We start from the raw sequence: 16,622 nt of genomic DNA, 5'->3' as shown, positions 1-16,622 counted from the left end.
GGAGGCTGGGACAGTGTTGAGTCTGTGATGTCACTATAGGGGCAGCTAGAAGGTTCCTAGTTCAAACCCCGGGTTGGACGTAGTGGGCCTTTTTCTGTGTGGAGTTTGCATGTTCTCCCCGTGCATGTGGGGACTCCCTCTGGGTATCCAAGCTCCCTCCTACAGTCCAAAGACATGCTCGTCAGGTTCATTGGTGACTCTAAATTGCCTGTAGGTGTGGGTGTGAGCGTGAAAGGTTGTCTGTCTCCATGTGTCAGCCCTGTGATTGACTGGCTATCAGTCCAGGGTGTACCCCGCCTCTCACCCAATGACAGCTGGGATAGGCTCCAGCCCCCCTGCGATCCTGAACAGGATAAGCGGTAAAGATATTGGATTGATATTACCAGGGAACATCTGTAGTTGAATGCCAATATTCCTATAATAGAAATAAGAACAAGCATGAGCATAACATGTTAAGTAAATAGAATGCAAAAGTAAGTTTAAAATGTGAATAAAAAGAGTTAAGAAGTTAATGTTAGGCAAATGTTCAATCTGGATCAGATTTAATGTCAGAATGACTTTTATTAAAGTTAAAATTGTACATATAGTGAATATGACGTCTATATACGACGTAATATAGGACGCTACATTAGAATGCACGTTGTAAAATGAGTAGACAGAGCCGTTGTTGCAGGAACACCTCTGCTAAAAAATATTCCCAACAAGACCAGTCGATTAATTATATCAAGGATGCTTCCAGTGTCTGTAATCCTTGTCTGAGTTTCCTCTGTCAGGTGGGTTTATGAGCCAGATTAACTTCAGCCTGTGAGCTGATTCATCCGGGATTTCTGAGCACTGAAGTTTCACATGCTGTTTATCCACCGGTGTGCTCAATGGAATGAAATGAGCAGACCGACCTCACCAAAAGAGACTTAACCTTACATTATTATAGTCTACCATTGTTATTGTCATATGTTAAAAATGTCAAGTTGATATATGAAATGAAACAAGTGACTTGGAAACACTTATGGAAAGATCCGTCTCATCGATGTTTTAACACTCACTTGTTGGCATAGTAAAAGATTTCATTGTCGTGAGTCCATGAGAAGTACTTGCCTCTTATTTTTCTCCCATCATCCTTTAATGCATTTACTAAGAATAGAAAGATAGCGGGTAATATTGAAACTCCAGCCCACAAGGACGGGAGGTAATGTGAAGCAAATCCAGAGCACATTCATGCAGATTAGCTTTCAAATATAATCGGTCACATGAATGAACGTGGGAGCTGTAAATGAGACATCATCCGAAATAATCGTACCCATGTGTGCACTCATTGGATATTTTGTCTCTCTCTTTAGCCTGCAGTATGATCCCCATCTGCCGGGCAAAGTGGACGCTTTATCTTTCTCTCTTTCAATTTCTCTGTGTGTTTCCCCCCCCTGCTCTCCTCACTCCGTTTGCAGTAATATTAATGTCAAAAATAAAGATGAACGTCGTGTTTAAAAGCTTTTAAGAGCTTACAATATCTCACAAAGTGCCTGAAAGCTCGGATGATATATTGCACATTTCAAAACGAGAGAATAAAAGCAGTTCCTTCAGGCTGAAGCCTCACAATGAGTTGCTGATCATTTCCCATTGAAATGCAGATTTCTTGCACAGTGTTACATAAAAGTCTTTAGAGAATTACTGCGCAAAATCCCCTCTCAGAAGACCAACATACAAATTTTAATATTCTGTAATGTGATCTTGGGGAGGTGCAAGAGAAGACATCCAAAGTGTGGGGAAAAAGGCAGATTTACACCAGCCTGTAATAACATTGTCGTGTGCAGCCAAGCAATGACCGGTGGTTACAACAGGCCTGGGGGGGAAACTGATGACTCCACAGATCAAAGCGTAACACCATATCCCACCTGTCTGTCACAGTGAGGAAATGAATACAGATGAAGACGAAGATGAAGGCCAAAAGAAAGATGGAGAGGGTGTGTTATCTCTGTTTGCTTTTTTGCAGGAGGAAACACAATAACAGCTCGAGGGCCGCGGCTGCTGCGAGTGCGGGGTTTTAAGCAGCTGCCTCCATCAGTGTGAAGATAGAGTGTGATAACAAATTTATCCACAGGCTAAATTTAATTTCCTTTGAAAGAGGAGAATGAAGAACGCATTATTCCTGTTTTCTGTCTGTGTGTGTGTGTGACCCCGCGGAGAGTTATTGGAAGAGTTCTGAGAAGTGGTGGGACATAGTAGCGCTTTGATCGTTCAGTGGAGCTCTTTTAATGGGTGTTGACAGATATTGAGAGCTGAAGTTCACACTCAGAGGCTTTTGTTTCTCCCAAATAGTGAAAACATGACTTAAACAACAAAATGAAACACTCTGCTGACAGCTTTTCGACATGTGGGACAGTAAATATGGATAAACTTGAAGACCTTACATTTAGGAGAATCAACACTCTAATGCAGGCCTGTTATTTTCTTATTCTGAAGGGCTGGTTCTCCTAGGGGTCAGACATGTATAGCTAGGTATTTAAATGTGCTAACCACCCATTTAAAATCATAGAAGAGAAGTATGTTGTTGTTTTTAATAACCACAATATTACATTTAACATACTTTAAAATCAGTTTGACTCTCATATATCCCCTCAGCTTAAACAACCTGGGTTAAAACATTTAAAACAATCATGCATTTATGCGCTAAATGTCCCGCTAACAAACAGGTGATCAGACAATGTACTGACAAATGAATGGAAGTTAGCTTTGTAAGGCTGCATCAACAGAGGTCTTTTAATGGAGGATTTTAAGACAAAAAATTTACACTTTTTTAACATTTAAAGGGCCGGATTAAAGGAGCAATTCTTTCACAAAAAGCCACTGTCACTGTCTGTGGTGTTCTCTGTAATCAATAGAAGCAATAATATTTGAAATTGGCGCCATAGCTGTGGAGAAAGTTGCACAAACAGCTTGTGGTTTCGCCCATTCTACATTCCTACAACACCCAGCGTGCATTGCGCTCCTGAAATTCTACCATTTTCCAGTCAAGGACATTGATCGCTGCAGGTAATGGCTCAGAGTGATGCAGGATCCAAAATATGACGAGAATATACCGTTGGATTGTCCAAAAAATGATCAGGTCTGCAGTCTACATTTCAAACCTGACGATTTTGAACGAGACATGACATCAGAGGCGGGCGTCCTAGATTGAGGAAGTGTAGTTTAGCGAGCTCCCTGGCCTCCGCCAGATGACGCGTTTTACGTAGTCTGGCGGAAGTTTTAATAAGGCCTGATTCGGACCATAGGCCACCAATAGAATATGTCTGCTCTACAAAATACACTGGAAGAACACATACAGTCAAACAAAAGTGATGCTTTTATCTAAAGAATATCCAGTGATCAAATATCCCATGAGAAACCTGACAATATTTCTGTGACCCTTGATGGAACAGTTCAGCAGCGTGACCCAAAAAGAGAGGCAGATACAATTCTATCTCCTCATTTTATTACACCCATTCTAGCTCACACCTTAAAACGCACACTCCTCGGTGACCCCTGTCCCATTTGACAGCCATGACTTCTGGTTTTCTCCAGATTTGTTCTCAGTACTGTTGCCCTTCCACGGACAGAAAGGGACGTAACGAACACAAGGCTGAGACGAGAGGCAAGAGGTTATGCCGAAGGGGAGGTCGTACACCTCCTCAGCTCCCAACATGCTGCTTGAATCTTCAAGATGTGATTCGTCCAGGACTACGAGGCCACGCTCACGTTTGGTCCCTGAGACAGGGGTATTAGAAAGGCGATGAGAAGAGAGCCAAACACCAAAGTTCTCTTTCTAATCACGCACATGTAGTTATGATTCACTTAATTCCTTCCACTTCGGCTTACCGGGGATTGTGTTGTCCAGGAAGAAGCCAAGAAACCCTCCTACGAACATGTGTGTGGACAACAATATGTGGATCACTTGGTCCAACTCACCAACGCCTGAGTCACACAGAAAGGGCAGGAGAGACACAATATTAGTGCAATATAATAAATTGCAACACAGGTTCATTTTGGCTTCTTGTTGCTTTAATCCTCACGGATAATACCTGTTTTGAAGAAATCAGGATTCTTCATTATCCAGTTGGGAACGACGAATGCAGTAAAGAGGGAAAACCCAAAAACAAATATGTTCCTTGAGGAGTTCATGTCTGTGGACTGTAACATGACATGTGTCAGTGATTTTTGTGGATAGTAGCAAGCATTTGGAAACACTCCAACCACAATTTTTCAGATGGTTGTGAGGTCAATCTTAATTTTGCTCTTATATTAGTGTGCAAATGAGACTTGAATTAAAATGTGTTTAAATGTCTTTGAATCTTTTGGAGGACAAACATTTTCTATTGGAGTGGAGGGAGTTGAGGGGTTTGATGCTGTTGAGTAAGCCAGGCTACATCATTTGGAAAAGAGTCAAAATTTACCCAGAATTCATCGCAAATACGTTGTGCGTAAGATACATTCATGCACGATGGATGAATGTGGACTTCTATCTGACATGAGATGATTACCTACATCTAAAACATATTCAGAGTCTATCATTTTTAACACATGTCCTATGCCGTTGTTTACCTGCAGATTAGATATTCCTGCTGCAGATATGACTCCAAACATGATCAGGAACATCCCTCCAAGCACAGGGGTGGGGATGGTTGAGAAGATGGCTCCAATTTTACCCAGCATCCCCATCAAAAGCATGAAAACTCCACTCAGAAGAATCACAGTGCGGCTGCCCACCTGTTGTCACACAAACATTTTGAAATTGAAAAGGTTTGTACACTTGCCTGTTCTGTTCTTCAAATCACACAGTATAAACTTTAGGATTGGACATCAATATGGTAATAAGTATCTTACCTTCGTGATACCCAGTGCAGCCACATTCTCACTGAATGATGTAGTGCCGTTGCCCGTGCCAAAGGCCCCCGCTATCAAACAGCCAAGACCTTCAACACCGATGCCCCTGCTGATGGCGTGCTTGGGGGGAGGAGGGGCCCCGGACAGCTTGGCACATGCGTGGTAGTCACCGACAGACTCCGCCATGGAGCATATTATCCCTGCCATGATGCCCATCACACCTGCCAGGCTCACAGTGGGAACGCCCCACTGACCTGAAGGAGGAATCAAAATGATCAATGGTTATCTTCCTGTAAGCACTACAATATGACTACTGACTGATATATTGCAGAAAAAAATATAACAAATTACTTTAAGAAAACAAAAATGAAGGAATGTTGATAGTGATGTTTTTTACCAGGATAAGGAACCGAGAACCAGGAAGCCTCGTTCACCACGTTCCCCTTCACATCAGTGCGGGCCAGGTGGCCGTATTGGGCTGGATCAGATGGTAGGACGTCATAGATGGTGAGGAGGTAGCAGATTAACCAGGACACCACAATGCCCAGCAGAATCTAATCAATATCTGATATTACTGTCAGTGTCGGTTACAAAGATGTTTTTTTTAAAAACATGTATTTTGCCATATATAACATAGTTCAATAAAACTATCGCACAGTTTCTAAGTGTAAACAGGAGGATATGAGGAGTGGTTACATACAGGCATTGTCTGGAAGATATAGAACCTTGAGGTGTGCAGTTTCTTTTCTTTGCTGTATGCAGGAACAGGGATCGGTACGCGGCGGAGGTACTGGGAGAACAGGATGATTAGCGCTGTGGTCCTGTGTGCAGCATGATAAAGTTGAATAAGCTACTGATATCATACACGAAACAGCCCAGTGATGACACCATTTCCACTAAAGGAAGATCTGGCTTGTGTTACGTACATCGCAGAGATGCCCCAGTGGCTGCCTAACTTGTCTCCAGCTGAATCGTACAGTGACAGGCCTATGAGAGACACTGTGGGAGCAATGGTTAAGGGGCCAATGAAGCGCATGAGGAAGCCGATGAGACCGGAGAAACCGACTAGGATCTGGAGGAGAGAGGCCACCATGACAGAGCCCTGCAGCTGCGGACAGGAACACAATAACAGATCATTGGCATTTACATACTCTTTCTCTGCCTGACTGAAAGGCTGTATGAATGATTGCTGCCCACAGCGGAAACCACAGGAGCTAAATAAAATAACAACAAGCTCCAGAGAAGTGCTGCTTTACACGTCCATTCACTAAATTCATACATTCATTTCCTTTGCGTCATGCTCAGGATAGGAAGCTCAAATGCTGTTATAATGTCACACGGCTGTTTTCCAGGTTTGCACAGAGAATCAAACTAATTATTAACATTTCACGGCTTCTTTAATGACCAGCAACTTCAAATACAATGGCTAATAAAAATCTGGACGGACATTGGTACATATTTCAAGTTTAAAAAAAAGTTTTAGAACATATTAGCTACAGTAAGAAAACAGCTAATGTTAGCATTAACCACTTCCAAGCTAATATTAGCTTTAGATAGTGTTACACGATACCACAGGAAAGAAGTAAATTCCTAGCAAGTGAGTTTAGCAAGCTAAAGGTAATGTTAGCTATGAATTGGTTGAATGCTAATGTTAGCTCTTGAGCTAGCTGTCCTTATGAGTTAAAAAAATTGTTGTTTTGATAACTTACCAGGCTTTTGCCAGCTAAGTCATGACAGCTAACATTAGAAATTGTAATAATTCCTAGCTAACATTACAGTTAATTAGCTTAAATTAGCATTAACTATAAAGTTGAGCCTTTCCTGTTGTATGGTGTTACACTATTATATGGTAATGTTAGCTAGGATGAGATTGTCTGCTGACGTTAGCCAAAAAGCGGCTAATAAGCTATCGAATGTGTTGTGTTAACTTGAAATATGGCCTGTTATCCCGACAGATCTTTTTTTCAGTTGGCTGTTCAATTGTGAAGCAGTGAAATGAAAACATTTTGATATATTCGTACAAACCTGGAACACAGCAATGCGACTTTATAACAACATTTGAGTTAAGATAAGATAAGGTAAGATCAACTTTATTGTCCCCGGAGGGAAATTTGTCATGGACATAAGTGCAGTGCTGCTCACAATCAATACATTCATCATACCAATCATACAATAACATGCCCACTATCAAAAAATAAAAAAGACTGTATCACTCTGGCAAACCAGTGACACAGCAAATGTCAATAAATACAGTAAGATACCACATGGCATTTATGCAAGAGTGGAACAACCTCCTACTAAAACATTATGTTATTGCAGGCTGTTTGTTGAGTAGAGTGATGGAAGTAGGGAGGAAGGAGAGCTTGAAGCGATTGCTTTTATATCTACTAGCTCTAAATCGTCTTCCAGAGGGCAATAGTTCATATTCTTAGTAGAGAACATGAGAAGAGTCCTTCAAGTTTTTTTGTGCCTGATTGACAATAATTTTTCCAAAGATAGTTTGAAGGGACAGGTACTCTTTCATACCAATCACTTTCATGGCACATTTAAGCATTTTATCAATCTTAGATTTACATTTGACAGATATAGAGCCAAACCAGGCTGCCATCCCATATCTGATCAGACTTCCCATGACAGCATTATAGAAGGTCAACATCACACTCGTACTTACACCAAACAATCTGAGTCTGCGAAGAAAATGCAGTCTTTGGGCCAGTTTGGCACACAAGAAATCAACATGAACATTCCACTTCAATAAGTTATCCATCTGAATGCCCAAATACTTATATGAGTTTCCCACCCTCAGTGTGATGCCAAAAGAAAATGTCCGCCATGTGAATATGATGAATTCGCTTGCTCTAATCAGAAGCAGAATCAGTATTTTTTTTGGCTTACTGTTCTCATGCGGGTCTGCCACACTTCTATGAAGACAGGTGAGGAGGTGTTGACAAGAGTGGCATTTTGGGTCCAAGCTGGGCAACTCCACTCTGGCATGGACAACATAGCCATGGCAGGTGTTAGCAAAGCAAATGTACCACCCTGTAGGATGGGAAGCCTACATGAGACATAAACAAAAACAAATATCTGTCAGACAAATCATTTAATGAGAGTCAGGCCAAACTAGGCAGATAAAGGATGTCACATGTATTCTGATGAGCAAGAATACAAAGTAGTATAGTATGCAACAGGTTAGCTTGTGTTTCCTGAACATTCGTATCTGTATTGTATCCGTTATTTTAATTGATAATGAGCACAATAAGGACCAAGAAAATCTCTTCTACATGGTGACAAAGCTAGCATCTATACTTGCAGCAGACACACCTGTGATTTGACCTAAGCAGCATGCTAATATGCTCAAATGACAATGTAAACATGCCAACATTTACTTATTAACACTAAATCCAAAGTTGAGACTGCTGGGATTTGTCCTCAGTTTCCTCTGTGCACTTTTCAACTTTTCATGGTCGAACTAATGTAAGTTTGTCTTAACTATATCGCCAATGTTTCCTTACAGGAAGGTGAGTGGTGGAGTGAACTAGCACCATAAGTCTGACCTGACACCGAAGGTGACCTGCAGCAGGGTGCACAGGCCAGACACGAAGAAAATGGTGTTAATGAGGCGACTCTGAGTCAGGCTGTCGTGCTGAAGACACAGTCCCTCCGACAGAATGAGAGGGATGGAGAGGATCCCACCGAATGCTGTCAGGTAATGCTGCACAGGAGAGGGACAGTGACGACAGTGATGACTTGAGGATGTCTCTGACACTGAATACATTAACAAAACTAGTGTATACCACAAACAGTATGCTGTTTTCTTTCTCCATGACTCAAGGCAAGTTTGTTGCTCCAATTGAAATGTGGGTTAAACAGCCTTAACAATAAGGAAATTCAAAAGATTATACACAACTTGTAAGATAACACCCACCTGAATAGCAAGAAAAATACAAAGGTGCCAGGGGGGAACATCAGTCACACAATAGGTTGGTTTATTTCTGTCTTCCTCTGTTGCACAGCTGCTCCTGCGTGTCTTTCCCTCCATTTTTCCGGGCTTATCATTGACTTGTTCGCCCATCTAGAGCACCACAAAAAAACATCAGATGCCAAAACAGGCATAAACAAATCGCTATCAAAAGCTGTCCTGGAGACATAGTTAACACGGAATTTAAGAAACGTTTCAGATGTACAAGTTTGCTAAAAGGGAACATTGCTAAAAGATAGACATCTCTGTGATTGTGTTTCTGCTCTGTGGTTGCAAATGTGGAAAGTTTTAGACCGAATACATTTTGAATAAATATCAAGAATTTATGAGTCTCACAAAAACATAATAACATCGTGTGCACTCTTTGGAAAGGCCATGTAAGTTTTCAGAGAATTTCAGGAAATGTTGCACAACTTTCAGAAACTTTCAACCACCATCACTCCCTCTTGTACAAACCCTTGCCCACCGTGTTGCAGAGCTAATTATAACTCAGTTAAGTGCAATCCAAACTACTGAACAGGATACAAAAAAGAAAAGCAGTGTTCCTTTTAAATGCTTATAGATTTTATAACGATTACCAAAAATGCCTACATTGATATTTGAGAAGAAAAGTCGTTGTACTTACATCAAATGCAAGATTATCGAGGCCAACCATTTTTTTCCCTGAAGCCACAGCCAGCACAAAATAGCTTTAATAACAATAAAACCTTTTTGGTTACTTGAGGGGGAACGCAGAGTGGCGACATGTTGGCTGGAACTGCTTTTATACTAAGTCATCACATTTACGCCTCATGTGTGCATTCATCTCAGGACAAAGTTAACCCTGCAAATGACTTGATTACGTATCTAAGTTAATTATTGATTACTATGACAATGTGGACTGCTTTTTCTATGCAATTCTTACCACGTACCTGTACCAAAATCTCCTGTCAGTTTTCATATGAGAAAGGAGGTGTCCCTGTTTTTAAAGAACAGTCAAGTGTTTAACCTTGTAAACATCTCCATGTGGTGTTTCTCATCTGCTACAAGACATTTCAGGGACAACATGAGCAGTCATCTCCATGGCTGGGCCTGTCTGCTTTTAACCTGCAGTGTACCAAGGACAGGCTGAACAACACGTTTTCAGATTGGCAGGTTTGATACGTCACACACCTAAGGAGCCAATCCCGTTAATGGACGGGGTGACGCTATGCATATCATAATATCATTATTCTTATTCCTATTTTTTATCTTATTCTATTTAAGTCTTTTACTTAATTGTATTCTAGTTCTGTGTTAATTGTTCTGCACCAAAATCACCAAAACAAATTCCTTGTATGTGTAAACCTACTTGGCAATAAACACAGATTCTGATTCTGATTCTGATCGTTATGTGTAACCTATGGCAACCACTTCGGCGACATGCAAGCCAGCTGTAACCGTCATTGTAATTTTTGCAAACTACTGACTACTAACGTTAACATTACCACTACTAACTACTACATTTCAAGCTAGCTAAGTTTCAAGAAGTTGCCACTAAACAGAGATGGGTTGTGTTTTTCGCAACAGAGGGGCTGGTTGGAAATGTGCATAGTGGGCGGGGACTATGAAGATTCAGGAATTTTTAACTTTTTTTGTAGAAAAAACATATCAGACACAATGTATTATTTCAAGCAGAGCATTTTATATGTCCTAAAACATGACGGGAGCTGCTCTTTAAAAATACTATACATGCTTTATACTTTACTGAAGTATTACAGCAAGGAGGGATGAAAAGTTTTCTATGCTCATAGTTTAAAAATGACGTCTTCTCTTAAATAAATTTACTTAATCTTGTTCAGGGTAAAAAAATAAAAACACAAGAAAACCATTAACCGAGGGCTCAGAGAGAACGCCGACAGTCTCTGCAGGATGGTTCGTTTGATCAAGGTTTGCATTTAGCGCCTACCTCAAACTGTCAGCATCAGTTGACAAGGCAAAAATGGGAGGATGGTAAGATAAAGAGATTTAAGCCTTCAAAGAGGGGATGTTTGCCTCGCTCAGAGAGGAAAGAGAACTGATAAGATCTCTTTGTGTTATGCTGATAAATGTGACAAGGCAGCTGCAGCAGCTTTGGGAAATTGTGATGTGAAAACACTCCAAGTCTCCAGTTTTATAACAGAAAGGATCCTAATAATTAAAAAACGGGCTCAGTAGAAGTGCTTCCCATCGTGACTTGTTGTTGACCGGGGTTTGATGTCAGGTCAGAGAAACCCAGGCTCACTTACCTCCTGAAGGCTCATGCCGGTTAAACCCATAGAGAGGATGAGCACAATGCGTCCCCTTGCGAGTTAAATTAATAAAAGCAGTCTAAACAGGATGAAACAAGGTCGAACTGACACAGCACTTATCTGCCACTAAGTGAGGAGGAACTGACTGAAGCAGAGCATCACAAACACTTTGCTATTATAATAATACTAATATGTGCTGTCTATACTGTTTTATTAGTGCAGTTTGCCTCTGCACTTTAGGAGTCATTTATATTCTAAAGGACGCTCTTTGCAACACAACAAACTTTAATGTCATTGCCTGCGATGTAGCACATCATTACCTCCCTGCGATGTTTTTGCACATAATGCTGCTTTATTATTTTGAGACCCAGCAGGTTAATTTTTCATGTTTTGAGTTTAAAGAAGCAATCAATCCAAGTCTGCACTCTGTAATGAGTTATTTTCAGAGTATAAAGGGTGGGAATCATCTATTAGTAGGTGCTCCTGCTAACGCAAACTGTACATGAAAGAAAAATACTGCCAAAAGTGCTTACAAAACACGCAGAGTTCTTGTTTCAGTGTGACTAAGATCCATGTTGCAAATCCGCACATCATGTTGCGCGGCACTGCAGACTAATCGTGACACACTCTGACAGGGGAAAGGTAAGATGCAGAGATGTAAACACTGGAGTTTGAGCGCGGCAAAGAACATTCAGTCAGCAGACGTCACAGCACATAAAGTATTTGCTCATCCAGCAACGAGCCATTGTTTCTCGGAGCCGGAGGGAAAAGTAGTAAAACACTATATTCAGAAGCCCTTTGAGGTAACATATGGCACTGTGGCTGCAGCATACACTGCAGGCTATGTATCTAATCATCGCTGTGTTAAAACACACTGTGCAGCTTGTTTTATAACTCGCTGAAATGCATGTGAGTTAACTTTTAAACCCTGGTAGCTCTCAAAACAGGTTTTAAATGGGTGTATCCATTTTTATTTTGCGGCAATCAGCGAGGATAGTAAACTGTCTTTATCTTATCATAGATTTTATGTTATCCTCAAGTCATGCTATCACATGTATCTCTGTTTGAATTATAGCGAGCAGTGAGACAACAACGTCTTCCCTCAGACAGGCCAGCTCAGACCGACTCCGCCTGAGAAGGATCTGCAAAGTTTTGCATCAAACCATGCATGTGTTTCTTGCCCAAACTCCTCCAGCTGGGTAAAATCTGATTAATGGATGACTGGCAAATACGTCTCCAGCAGAGAAGCCAGACCTTTTCAAAGTAAACAAGTGCCACAACCTATCCATTCAAATGTGAAGGAAAAAAACAAAACACAACTTTGTTCTCAAACTGCCATTGACCTTGACACCAGTGTGTGTCCATGCAGAGGTTCAGGCTCAGTGCTATCGAGTTCAACATCCTGCACAGACTTTAAAAACAAAGAGCGACATGCTTACTATAAGGAAACATGAGAATTTAAATCACTGTCCCCTCTTTGGTTACAGAGAAGGCTTTCAATAGGTGGAGTGGACCTACCTTGTCTTTGTCCTGGGAAAAATGGGGTTACGTAAAGATTTTATTTAATGGATTAAACTTTTATGTTCAGCCCCTGTAGCTCCAGTCATACAAATGACTTACATTCACGTTTCTTTCCTTTCAAACCTGGCATGAAACAGGGTTGCCCTTTATCCCCACTGCTGTTTGCGTTTGCCATTGAACCTTTGACTACCTGGCTTCATCGTGAGGCAAGATTCCAGGGTATTGCAAGAGGTGGGGTCACCCACAAAGTGTCCTTAAATGCAGATGACTTAGTTTTGTATATATTTTTGGAATTTGGAAGTGGTGTTGTCGTACCTGTACCTCGCGCGTCTCCATGGTTGAACGCAGAGATCAGGCGGTTCACAGTGCTGGTGATGATGGCTACGGCACGACGGAGCGGACGATTCACCCGCGTATTCTTGGCTGCACTCATGCTTTTATTAGAGATTATTTTATAGAGTAGTTTAAATACTTTTTTTTAAAAAGGAAACACTCCAGTACTTTAACTCAAGTTATAATTTGACTGAGCAACTTTCACTTGTATTGGGGGGTAATATTTACAATGTCACAATGTTACAATTTCATTTAGCAGACGCTTTTGGCCAAAGCGACGTACATCTGAGAGTTAATACAACAAAAGCAACGATCAGGACAGGAGGGAACGAAGTCAGTAAGTGCAAACAAACAGCTTCAAGAGTATCTATACTTTGTCCACCACTGGTTTGTACAGAGTACTTTAAAGCTAATGTGCACTTCGGTGGTTGGCATTAAACTGTGGAATTCTTTACAGAATGATTTGAAGTGTTACTGCAAATTTTGGTTGTTTATAAGTGAATGTAACAGACCATCCAGATTTATTGTTTACTTTTGTTTTGAGTAAGGGGCAGGCGAAATAAGACTCTTCTTCTCCCTGCTCCTTTACGTTCATGGAATATGTAAAGCTGTGTTGTGATTTTAAATGTTGAAATTGTACAGACCATGAATGGAATGAATAATAAAATGAAATAATAAAATGAAACGTATCCAAGTCCTATTATTATGTATTATGTCTATACTGGAGCAGTTTGCTAGATTTTCATGGTACAAACTAAACCTTTAGAAGAGTGAGCTTTTCCCTTTAAACCCATCAGCCACAAGAACGCCTTACTCCTTTTTAAACGTGTGGATGATGGGTTCAAATACCTGGAAACATCACAAAATCATCCCCTCATATTTTCAAGGAAAATGTCCTCCCATTACTAAATCGCTGTCCAAGCGAGATACAGTAAACCGGCGTCTGTCGTTTGCATGTCATTCTGCATCGGCGAAACACAGTCGCATATTGATGCAGCATCATTCATGTGCCTTGAATATTCAACATCAATTTACACAACAAAAACAAGGAGCAGGTTCATGCATTTGTTAGATAAGCAGAGTGAATTTCTTTGTGGATATGTGGATGTCTTGTGTATCATTTTCACAAGGAGACTCAAAAACCACCTTAAATTAAACCAATCTGAAGTGTTAAACTGTGAGCTGCTGTTTGCATAATAAGATTAGCTATTTAAATCCTGCACAAAGGTTACCCATCAAAGCGAAAGGCCTCAGTGAATGTCACTGTGAAGTCGCCCTTCGGCCTCTGTCTAAAGTCTGCCTAATAGACTCAGAGTGCAGCTTTGCAACAAGTGACAACCTTTAAACTTTTGAACCTGAGAAGGAATGAAAACAAAATAATCTAGTTTCTGTGTGTTCGCTGTCTCAATCCCGACTCCATGCTGCTTGATGTTATCGCGCCTGTGAACAAAGCTTAGAATCAGTGTCAGTTTAGCTGAAGTGCTGAAGGTCACAGTGGGGAAGGCTGCTTCAAGGCAGCATCAATCATCTTTAATATTGTGTCAATATGACAGACTTGGACTATTAAAGGAATTAAATCACTCCGTCTATTGAATTGTCACCTTAATATTCAGCCTGAGGAGTTAAAGTTGTGTCTGCAGGTATTTGTTAGTGTTTTTAAAGTGCTTAATCCATAATTGCCTGGTCCTAATTATGCAATGCAGGCTCGTCCCCAGTGACTGAACAAAGACCTTAACAAGCCAAGGCCACTAGAATCGTTACCAGTAAACAGCAGAACAATGTGTCTGGGCCTTTTTTCAGCTACAATTAGTGAGAAAAAAAAATCAATGACTTGAGAAGCCTCTGCTAATTTGTGTTTAAGGGAGCTCTTTAAAAACAGCGTCTGAAGCTCTTACAGACACCGACCGGTCTGTGCAGTCAGGAAGCAGCCAGAAAAATGTGCATTTTGATTTATAGGACAGCTCACCACGTTTCCAATACAGAGGGACTTTTTGAAGAGCAGCCTTTGAAGAAGAAACAGGCTGAGAAATTAAATAATTCCTCTCTCTGGTGAGCTTTTTCTCGTGACATATTAAAGTCATCTTGCCATTTTGTACTAAGGCAGCTCCAGGAAGTCAGTAACCAAAGAGATATGAACAAAAATCAAAGGAAAGTAGGAAGAACAATTTTTTTTTTGTCTGAAGAAAAGTACTCCCTCTCAGCCAAAAGAGCATTTGTGAGGTCATGCCACTGGTGTTGGATGAGAAGGCCTGGCTTACAGTCAGAGTTTTAATTTCTCCCAAAGGTGTTTAGTGGGGTTAAGGTCAGGGCTGTGCAGACCAATCCGGATCCTCCACACCACTCATCTATGTCTTTATGGGCTTCCCTTTGTGCACAGAGGCACAGACATACTGGAAGCACACAATTGGTTACAATGTTTTCTTTGCTTCAGCCATTTGACTGGAATTAAGGGGCCTAGCTGAAACCCTGAAAAACAGCCTGAGACTGTGATCGTTCCTCTACCATATTCATACTTTGAATTAAAAAATCCTCCATTAGACAGCCAGAAACAGAAGCATATTTCATGTTCACAAAGTATGTGCTTCCACTGCTCCAGAGTCCTGTTTCTGCTTGCTTTTCACCACTGCAGATCACGCCTCGGTGCAGCTACTCAGCCATGCAAACCCATTTATTAAGCAAAGGTGCACTCTATGATGGTGCAAAGTTTAAAGTGACTAAGCTCTTTATGGCCCATTCTAAATTCCAAATTTCTTGGCTATGTGCTGGATTTTATGCACGTGTTCACAGTGGGTGCGGCTAACCGCCTCAACAGCTCAATAATTAGATAGGGAGGTCACTGACTCAGGCCATTCGGTGTATCAAACAATCAAGTCCAAGTAAAAAAACTTTTACTTTAAGAATGAATTTTTCAGCTTGACCTCACAGGTTATAAAACTGTTTGATGCATCCTGAGGATAGTACGTATTGATCTCCTCCTCACAGCCGTGCATCTCCACAGCTGAGTTGTTTAATGGGGCTCGTTTGCATGAACACATCTAAATCAATACTCGTGATGAAAACCCAGGAGAGCAGAGCACCAACGCTGTCCCATTAAATTTTCATTCACTGCAGAGGTCTGGTACAAAAGGTTGGTAAACATCCTCGATTCTGCGGCTTCATATCTTTTGTTATGTTTATAGGGAGATAAAATATGAATGAAAAACAGCCGCAGCAATAATTTGGGAAAGAGGAGCATTGTGTCTGAAGACTTTTATTATTAAAATCCGATTCATGCTACACTCGTTTACCAACTACTTTAATGTTACTTTAAACTATGGATCTCTGTTATGGATTACGATTCAATTAAAGAGACTTGTTTGGTTACCATGACTACAAAATTAAAGGCCCTAAAACTCTTTTTCAACTGGCTTCCTACTTTGAGCAGTTAGGTCCTACATTCTGCCAGTGTGGACATTTTTTGTGTATGTCACATCTTTTGTCCACGATTCTCTATTGCTTAAAGTGGGAGAGACTGGTGATGTCATGATAGCAATAAACCGATAAGAGTTTAGCAACATTTCGATTCAAAATGTAATAATGCAGAAAAACTGATATCGATGTTGTCTCACTGCACAGGTTTAAGCCTTCATAAGAAGAAAATGTGCCTGTCAACAGATTATGTACAGTCATAGAGCCCTGGTTCTCAA

The 16,622-nt window shown here is 40.8% G+C and overlaps 1 protein-coding gene across 1 annotated transcript; it reads right to left on the bottom strand.

Annotated features, from left to right (window-relative positions):
- Positions 1-3,490: 3,490 nt before the first annotated feature.
- On the bottom strand, positions 3,491-13,036 carry LOC138611688 (solute carrier family 23 member 1-like). Its single transcript, XM_069684884.1, has 14 exons — positions 12,919-13,036; positions 9,822-9,855; positions 9,459-9,522; positions 8,780-8,926; positions 8,409-8,566; positions 7,750-7,909; positions 5,781-5,962; positions 5,555-5,675; positions 5,252-5,408; positions 4,855-5,108; positions 4,573-4,737; positions 4,053-4,161; positions 3,850-3,945; positions 3,491-3,738 (listed from the first exon to the last, which is right to left on the bottom strand). Exons 1-14 carry the CDS (start codon positions 13,034-13,036, stop codon positions 3,491-3,493), a joined length of 2,013 nt encoding a protein of 670 aa, XP_069540985.1.
- Positions 13,037-16,622: the final 3,586 nt, after the last annotated feature.

This window comes from Semicossyphus pulcher, unplaced genomic scaffold, assembly GCF_022749685.1.
Source record: "Semicossyphus pulcher isolate SPU_LCO1_2020_fin unplaced genomic scaffold, fSemPul1.0.p SCAF_11, whole genome shotgun sequence".
Taxonomy (NCBI): Eukaryota; Metazoa; Chordata; class Actinopteri; order Labriformes; family Labridae; genus Semicossyphus; species Semicossyphus pulcher.
Note: the sequence above shows the minus strand (reverse complement) of the source record. Positions and strands in the feature narration are given on the sequence as shown.

What these genes read in the sequence shown, in the direction of transcription:
- LOC138611688 (XM_069684884.1), bottom strand. Translation starts at nt 13,036, where the DNA reads ATGAGTGCAGCCAAGAATACGCGGGTGAATCGTCCGCTCCGTCGTGCC. An exon ending in CACTGGGGCATCTCTGCGAT is followed by an intron (nt 5,676 to 5,780) that starts GTACGTAACACA and finishes TGCTGCACACAG; the next exon opens with GACCACAGCGCTAATCATCC. An exon ending in CTGCACTGGGTATCACGAAG is followed by an intron (nt 4,738 to 4,854) that starts GTAAGATACTTA and finishes GTGTGACAACAG; the next exon opens with GTGGGCAGCCGCACTGTGAT.